Source organism: Olea europaea, unplaced genomic scaffold (genome assembly GCF_002742605.1).
Source record: "Olea europaea var. sylvestris unplaced genomic scaffold, O_europaea_v1 scaffold1205, whole genome shotgun sequence".
Lineage (NCBI taxonomy): Eukaryota > Viridiplantae > Streptophyta > Magnoliopsida > Lamiales > Oleaceae > Olea > Olea europaea.
The window spans coordinates 141361-150722 of NW_019229473.1; the positions used below are offsets into that span (position 1 = coordinate 141361).

The 9362-nt window shown below is 35.3% G+C and overlaps 1 protein-coding gene across 1 annotated transcript; it reads right to left on the reverse strand.

Moving 5' to 3' along the window:
• Positions 1 to 6836: 6836 nt before the first annotated feature.
• On the reverse strand, positions 6837 to 8953 carry LOC111374139 (transcription factor MYB1R1-like). Its single transcript, XM_022996770.1, has 3 exons — positions 8575 to 8953; positions 7876 to 8084; positions 6837 to 7505 (listed from the first exon to the last, which is right to left on the reverse strand). Exons 1-3 carry the CDS (start codon positions 8864 to 8866, stop codon positions 7083 to 7085), a joined length of 924 nt encoding a protein of 307 aa, XP_022852538.1. The 5' UTR covers positions 8867 to 8953; the 3' UTR covers positions 6837 to 7082.
• Between the last annotated feature and the right edge of the window lie 409 nt (positions 8954 to 9362).

Consider the following 9362-nt stretch of genomic DNA (forward strand, 5'->3'; position numbering starts at 1 on the left):
TTTCCTTTTGAAAATCCATTTATGACCTAGTGGTTTGCTTCTTGGAGGAAGATCCACTAACTCCCATATATGATTTTGTTGTATAGAATCTATCTCACTTTTAATGACCTCATTCCATTGAGGTCCTTCCGAGGAATTCATAGCCTCCTGATAACTTTGAGATTCACTTTCTAGCATATAGGTCAGAAAATCATGACCATAAGATTTTTCTGTCCTTTCCAGTTTGCTACGTCTAACCTTAGTTTCCTCATCTAGTTCTTCATCATGATTATTTTCAGTCATAGTCTCATATGCTCGTTTGGAGGAGCTTGCTTCTTCTTTGGACTTGTACTAAAATACATGTTCAAAGAATGAAGCATTTCTTGATTCTAATATCGTGTTTTTGTATATGTCAGGGATTTTAGAATCATACACAAAAAATCGATAAGTACTACTGTTGTGTGCATACCCAATGAAGATGCAATCTACTGTCTTTGGCCCTATCCTTATCTTATTTGGTGTTGGAACGGCCATTTTAGCAAGACACCCCCATATTCGTAAGTATTTATAGGAAGACTTTCTTTCTTTTCATAACTCATAAGGGGTCTTTTCCATTTTCTTTCGGGGTACCTTATTTAAAAGGTAATTTGCTGATAACATAGCTTCCCCCCACATGTTCTGAGGTAACCCAGAACTTACTAGCATCACATTCATCATTTTCTTTAAAGTGCGATTTTTCTGTTCAGCAACACCATTTTGTTGCGGTGAATAAGGTGCGGTGGTTTCATGTATGATTCCGTGTTGTGCATAGAATTTCGTAAATGGTGCTTCATACTCACCACCTCGATCGCTTCTTAACACCTTAATTTTCTTATTAAGTTGAGTTTCAACTTCACTCTTATAGAGAACAAATTTCTCTATAATTTCTTCTTTACTTTTTGGCAAATACACATAATAGTATTTGGTGCTATCGTCGACAAAAGTAATGAAATACTTATTGTCACCTCTTGTCTGTACAAATTTTAAGTCACGTACGTCACTGTGAATTAAATCAAGTGGTTCTGTGTTCCGTTCAATTGATTTAAACGATGACCTTGTCAATTTTATCTCAACACAAGTTTCACACTTATATTTTAAATCATTGTGGAACTCGGGTATGCAATTCAAGTTAACTAGTATTCGTAAAGTATCATAGTTAACATGTCCTAGTCTACCATGCCACAAATTGAAAGACTCAAGTAAATAAGCAGAAGAGTTTGCTTTATTCATTTTTGGTTTAACAACCATTACATTGAGTTTAAACATACCATCCGAAACATAACCTTTTCCGACAAAAAATTCACTTTTTAACAAAATAACTTTGTCTGACTCAAATACAATGTGAAAGCCATGCTTATTCAAAAGTGACCCGGACACTAGGTTCTTGCAAATTTTCGGCACGTATAGCGCATTGTTAATAGTCAGCTCCTTTCCCGAGGTCATCTTCAGAACCACCTTTCCTTGACCTTTGATTTCAGAAGTTGCTGAATTTCTCATAAACAACTTCTCCCCATTCTCAATTGCTTAGAATGCAGCAAATAGCTCCTTATTAGAGCACACATGCCTCGTAGCACCGATGTCAATCCACCACTCTTTAGGGTTTCAACTCACCATGTTCACTTTAGAAACGACAGCTGAGAGATTCAGCTCCGACACATCTTGTGGCATGTAATCAACCACATTTACTTCTTTCTTCTTCTTTGGCAATCTGCACTCCGAAGACTTGTGGCCAACTTTGTCACAATTGAAACATTTTCCTTGAAATTTCTTCTTAGAAATTTTACCTTTCAGTCCTTGCTTGATCATTTTGCCACCGGATGATCCAGACTTGTTTTTGTAGTTCTTACTACTTCAACCAAACTCCACAATATTAGCTTTAGCCATACCAGGATTGAACAATTTCTTTTCAGAGCTCTTGTTATCTTCTTCAATTCGGAATCTAACAATTAGTTTTTTGACGTTCATTTCCTTTCGCTTGTGCTTCAAATAATTTTTGAAATCTTTCCATGCGGGGGACAATTTTTCAATAATTGCAGCTATTTGAAAAGTTTCACTCAAAATCATTCATTTGGCATGAATTTCGTAAAGGATCACTTGGAGTTCTTGCACTTGACTGATAACTGTTTTGGAGTCCACCATTTTGTAATCTAAGAATCTGCTAACCATGAACTTTTTAGCCCTGACATCCTCAGTTTTATATTTTCGGTCCAAAGACTCTCACAATTCCTTAGCAGTTTTCATAGTACTATACACATTGTATAGCGTGTCTGCTAAGCTGTTCATAATATAGTTTCGACACAGAAAATTCGAATGGTTCCAACCATCAAGTGCACTAATGGCTTGAACAATTCCCTCACCCTCATTGAGTTTTGGAGCTGTCTCAGTCAAGAATCTAGCAAGATTCAAAGTGGTCAGATAAAATAATATTTTCTGCTGCCACCTTTTTGAAATTCAAGCCATTGAATTTCTCCGATTTTTCTCCATGATTAACTGGAACACTAACGGTATGACCAGTTGTTGGAGCCACAGTTTGACCCACAACATGACTTGACAATCTAGCCACAATCTGAGCTACAACAGAGCTTGGCCCTTGAGCCACAGCTAAGTCCATAGCCTGATTTTCATTAGGCACAGTTTGGGTCACATCCATGTTAGTCAATTTGATTGCCATTTCTGAAAGTAAAAAAAAAAAAAATTAGTTTCTAAAATTAACGGTATAAGAAACCAATTTTTTCCTTTACTAATCTGTTTTAAATTTGTTGGAATATAGTGGTGTTAATGAAATCGAATTATCACATACCGTATGTGTAGTTTAAACACTAATTTTAAGCATACCGTATATGCATATATTGTATATGGCACTTATCGTATTTACAGGTAACTTACAGTATATGCAGCTTACCGTATTTGCAGTCTACCGTATTTACAGGCAACTTACTGTATTTGCAGCTTACTATATATAATGTCTACCGTATTTGCAGAAAGCTCACTGTATTTGACAGCGAAACTCACCATATTTGCACAGAATTTGTATAAAGTGTTTTTATTCATACACTAGCTAAAATAACACAAATTTTTCATTTACAAATAGAAATACCGTATATGTGAAATCTATTTTCACACATATAACGAATTAAAAAAGTATTTTATTTTATTTATCTATTTCTAACATAAATTTAACAAATAATATACAAGAATAAAATGCAAACTAAATAAATAGCAGATAAATTTTCAACCCGAGGCCTATGCGAACACAATTTCCTTAAAATAGATTCACCCACTCACCGTAAGTGCTTGAAATTTAATATGAGTGTCTATTTCCCAGGATATAGCGGCAAAATCCGTAAAATCTGAGCACCAGAAAAAATATTTCGACGAACTAATACAGTGTCTGAACAATATCACAACGACCTTACTGTACAGATACGCATATGCAAGAAATCAAGACCTTACGGGACAAAGACATAGACAGAAATTGCAGGGGACGTTTTCTGAACAGTGAGGAAGGAAACGTTTTTCTTTTTCATCTGTGTAAATTGCTGGAAACTTGAGATTTCATATAACATAAATCTGTCATTAGTTCTATGGCAATTAACATTGGAGTCACTTCAATTTCTGGGAGTTTTGGTAGTTTCAAAAACTCAAAAGTCAGGTTGAGAAAGCAAGAAAAAAAATGCAAAACGTGGGCTCTCCGAAGGGGCCAATTTTTGCTTTGTTTGATCCGACATTCGTGTACGCAGGTCGCGCCCGCACACAAGTTCAAGGTCTGAAGGCTATTTCGATCCGAAATTTGCACCCTCCTGCGTGCGCATGTGGAGAGGGCCTCTATGCTACACATGATTACACTCTTTCAATGTACAGCCATATTTAAAGTGGTTCTTGCTCTCTTCTTTTTCCTATGTGGGACAAAACGATTTTCCCACATAAAACCATCTTTCAATGGTCAATTTTGAGCTCCAATTTCTCATTCACCCGAGCTTCATTTTTTGCAAGTAAATATATGATTTTGATGCTCTCACGGAGGAGAACACGGATCAAATTTGATATTCCAAATTGGACCAACGGGTCTCACCGAAAATCTTGCCAAAAGTGAGCTATTACTCATCTTTCCAATAGCTTCCACCTCGACTGAACAGTAAGGTTTATTCTTTGCTTAAAGGAGTATGTGACAATACTTCCACCCAATATACTGCCTTTCTTATTGTTTGCATACCTCTAAGTTATTATTTTTGCAATTGCTACATAAGGATCCATTGAAAAGGCTAGGAAGTAGGCCTATGGGAGCAGATGAGATCGAATGTCATAAATGGTTTGGACAATAAACTAAAAAAGATAAAGAGGCCTGAGAATTACAGCCCAAGTTCAAGCCAGATGTGAGTGGCGAAGATTGCACGACCAATTTCAACAAATATTGGACTACAATGCCTCCCGATGACTTACTGGCTGCTACACCAACTGCAAGCATTTTCAAGGGTATATGATAAGTGTATTTTATACACTTATTCAAGGCTTTAAAATGATGATATTTAGTTGCTTCTCGGATGAATTATGATCTAAATTATTGCATTTGGTGTTGAATAGGTAAAATTCAATGAAGGTACAAGAAATTGAAGGAAATAAGCAAAAGTTGTCAAAATTAGAGAAAATAGCTAAGTTGTAAGAGATCTAAAGTTCGGGAACTAAAGTGCAAATACTCAAAAAGTTGTGTCGGACCTCACGATGAAGATTTAAGAGTGCTTAGAGCCAATTGAATAAAGAAATATATCAAATGGAAGAAATATAATCAAAATATGATCACACATCAAATTCCAACCAAAAAATGCATGTACCATTTTCAGACTCATATTGAGACCCATTTTTGACATAAAAAATGATCGAATTTGAAAATGGTATTTGAAGAAAAGTTGTAACCCTTTGAGTTAGCTTTCCAACACATCTTGAATCACCTCAATCAGACATCGAAAAAAGAGGTTATGGTAAAAAAAACTGAATGTTGTGCTGTGTAATCGAAGTTGACGACAGCGCCCAGGCACTATCACGTAGCGCCCAAGCGCTATGTTTCTGAATTTTTTTCCTGAAAGTCAGCGCTTAGGCGCCCAATCGCAACGTCTAGGCTGCCCTGTGGCCGTCAAGTAGGATTTTTAAGTGAAATTTATCTTTTTAAAAAATCCAACTCAACTAAAACTCTTCCATGACTTGAAGAAGACGTAAATACAACCCTAGAGAAGAGAATTAGAAATGAGGGATTCCACACGTTGAGAAAAACAAATACAACTTGAGATTGAGAGAGCAAGATCAAAAGGGAGAAAACACATAATCATCGAGATCAAAGAGCAAAAGCTAGGGATTGAAGACTTTGGAGATTGAAGAAGATTCTTAGTGCAAGATCCAATTCTTTCCATGATCAAAATTTCGAAACCCGGTTATGAACTCTATAACGTTTGTTTTCCTTCCATTATCATGCATAGCTAAATTTACTATAAGGACAGACAACGTAACCTTTTGAGACCCTTTATTTCTTTTATTCTAGATTCAAGTTCCTTTATGCATATGTGTTGATTTTAATTATGTCCTCAATGCTTTGAATTCTTAGGCCAATTTTTCAATGATTTTGTAAACAATAATTACGTGTAAATGCGGATTATTTGTTTAGACCACATATTAAAATCCGGTAAATTAATATAACGTGTAGAGATACATATATTAATTATTGCGGTCATATATGAATTCTTAGAATCAATCTTTCGTTTAACTAAATTTGATTCGTATAGAGATATGAAATTGAAGTAGTTAAATATGTTCCATGAGAACTCGAGATGGGTAAATTGAATACAATAGGAGAATTCGACCGAAACCTTAGATTTTACGAATCTTGATTTAAGACTTAAAGATGATCTAGGTAACATTGTTCCGTTCTAATATCCATTTATTATTTGAATTCTCAATTATTCTCTGTGTACATTTACGTATTTTTAGGCAGTTAGATTTAAAATCATAACCAATCGTTATTCTTGTTTCTTTTTATCAAACAAAAGTTAGAAATAATAAATTGAGTATTAAAGTATAATTCTTGTGGGAACGATAATCCGGACTCTTAGGTCCACTATTACTTGTTACGATCCGTATACTTGCGGATATAAAATCGACAATAGTATACTTATGTAGCACCTAATCCTAGGCTTTCTTCGGAATGAACAAAAAGTTCCAGATCAGTGCATGGAAAACCTGACAAGTTGTTGGCTTGACGTTGTCAATTTATTTTATCTTTCATCAAACAAGAAACCATTAGTGAAATTGTGCCTTAATTTGAATACATCTACTTCAAATTTGTGCAGTTCTATACATTATTATTTGCTGATACTGTAGTTCCTAAATTTGCCAATTTAATTTTGTCTGGGCAGCTGCTTGAAGTAGTCCAACATTTGATAGTGTTGCAGAAAGTAATTTTAGGACCAAACCACCCGCGTTCCATCACGGTCACTCCTTACGTTGTTATCAAGCAGCGACAAGTGGTACCACAAATGCACACGCACCAGTGTAAATGAAACAATATCTGCTTATCTTATATATCAAATCATGAATATTTTAAGATATCATCCATCCCACCCAAGTGAAGGTCCTACCTCAACTAATCATGACATTAATTGAGGACCTAATTCCATCCACATTCATAAAATAGTAAAAATAAATAAATAAATAAATAATATCCCACAGTGTATCACCTAGCCAACAATATGAGCTACATTCATGACGAAGAAACCCTATCAAATTGTTGGGTTAGAATATTCTGTGCATAAACCAATAGACAAATGAAAGGGTATGACAAAGTTTCCAACTTTATTCTCAACCACAAACAAGCAAGAATCTGAAATATTAGCTTAAAACAAGTGACACGGCAAAGCACAATATTTTTTCAGTTTGTACAAAAACGATGATCAAACTATAGCGAAATTAATTACCTATTCTGCTTCTCAATCAAACCATTCTGATTTCTTAATTGAATCTATATAGTTATGATGAACCATTTTTTCCTTCAATTTTATTTTGTCAAGTTCCTTCATCCCTCAAGCAACACTGATTATGCGATCTCCATTTCCAAAGCTTGTTATCGCCTGGAATGGTGAGTGCCTTGTTGATGACGGATCTTGATCCAATGACAATGATAGCCCCAGAGACAGTTGTGTTGACCCAAATGGCATATTCTGATTTAAGCTAAGATCTGCCATTGATGAGGAAGTATGCTTAGGAAGAACAGGAACTGGTTGAATGCGCATATCCAATGTATTATTCAAATGATTGTCTTGGCCATAAGTTATATTTTCCATTGAGTTCTCAGATTGCAGATGTAAGAAAACAGGAGCAACGGGCACGCCTGGGAATCCACCGATATTGGAAGTTTTGGCAGGAGGCAGAGAGGTTGGTGGCCAAATTGCCTGAGCTGCACTTTCTTGATGGCTTGTGACCTCTTTGTTAGGAATTGCAGTAACCTAGCCATGAAAATATAAATATTTATGAACCATCTATAAACTATCAAATTCAGTACAATAACAAACTAAGCCCCTGGGTGCTTTTATCTATGAATTTTTGCTGGATGTTTTAGAAGCAAACCTCAATACTTAAAACTTGTTTTTTAAACCTAAAATGAAGACACTGCTATCTCATAAAGTAGAAAAGTAATGCTTCCATAAACTTTCAGTAACAACGCTGATAGAATGCTTAAAATATGCTTCATCAACAATGGCTATCAAAATAGAACAGCTTGAAATGATGAATCAAACTAAAATAAGATCAAATTATTTGTCTACCGCATACAAAGACTAAAAGACAAAAGTGATTAGATCTAATCAATAAAATTACCGAGTCAGTTGTGATGTCAAAGAGACTAGAACGACGGCGACGCCGATTTAGATTGTTCCTGCGAATAAAGTATTTCTGTGCATGGCTAGCAACTTGGGTTGGCGTACGTGTCTTAACATAATTTCTAGAGATTCCTCTCCAGTCTCCTTTTCCTACCTTCTGCAATCCAACGAGAAATAGCCTGTGCTCTTCCTCTGTCCATGGAACTCCTAAAAGAAAAGCACAAACCAATACGACATTGATCAAAATCAATTCAGTAAAATTGATATCAGTTTTGACTTTTAATATGTTTAACCAAGATTTATCCCAAGTAGCAAATATGTAATAGCAAAAAAAATTGAAATCAGATTTAAACTTTCTGTATGATATATTGAAATCAAGAAATCAACAACACTGATAACAGATCAATCGTTCAGAGATTGGAATTTTTCACATAAGCAATCAAATCATCTGATAAGACATCTATTTACCACGAAAATCAACACAGAAATTATTCTATTCAAGCAGACAAAATTACTCCAAAACCAATTCATAAAATTTATATTTCTAAGAGCATCAATTATCATCCGACTGAAAACTAACATATAAATCAAGTATTCCATGATGAATAAAATTCAGAACGCGAATCATACAAGCAATCGAGTAAATTACTCAACGAATGATAATTGAACAGACAGAACATATGATCAGAGATCTGACCTCGTTTACGCTCCCGACTCCCGTTGCCTGGCTGCGGTACTGCGTCGTCGGCCGATGCATAACCATTCGCCGTCTTCAACGACTCATTATCATTGTTATTAGCATTAGTTTTGTCGTCGTTGTAATTAACAGGCTCGTATTCAGCAAGATTATTCATACTCACGCTCTTCCTCATGGGGTCAACTTTTACTCTTACGCCAAACAACATAATCTCGCCAGAACCACCTCCTACAAAACCGTTTCCGCCATCACTAACGGTAGCGGACGGCGGCTCGCCACTCGGGCTTGACATTTTTCTAGTTAGTTTTGGGGGTTCCTCGAGGGGGATTAATATAGACGAAATTGTAGGTGAATCAAGACATCCATACGCTATTAAAACTCGAGGGCCGTACAATGTGCAGCTGTGCTGGAATATTTAAACAATATGGACGTTTGGAAGACCGAAGATGGAATAAGAAATTTAAATTTAAATTTAAATTAATTTGCAGTTTTTTATTCATTAATTGCATTAATTTTTATCAAAATCTACTAAAAATCTGATTTTATTCTCCAAAAGATTAAAATCAAAATTTAAATTTAAATTAATTCTCAAATTTTTAATAATAAATTTAGGCCCCGTTTGGTACGGATTTTTTGCCCCAAAAAATTGATTTTTAAACCGTTATTTTACTATTCAAGCCGTAATTTTTGACTTCTTCTCTCACATGTGGACCCCACTTTTCTTCTAACGGTCAAAAAATCAATTCTCAAAATCTCTACCAAACGGGCCCTTAATCAACTTTTATCAA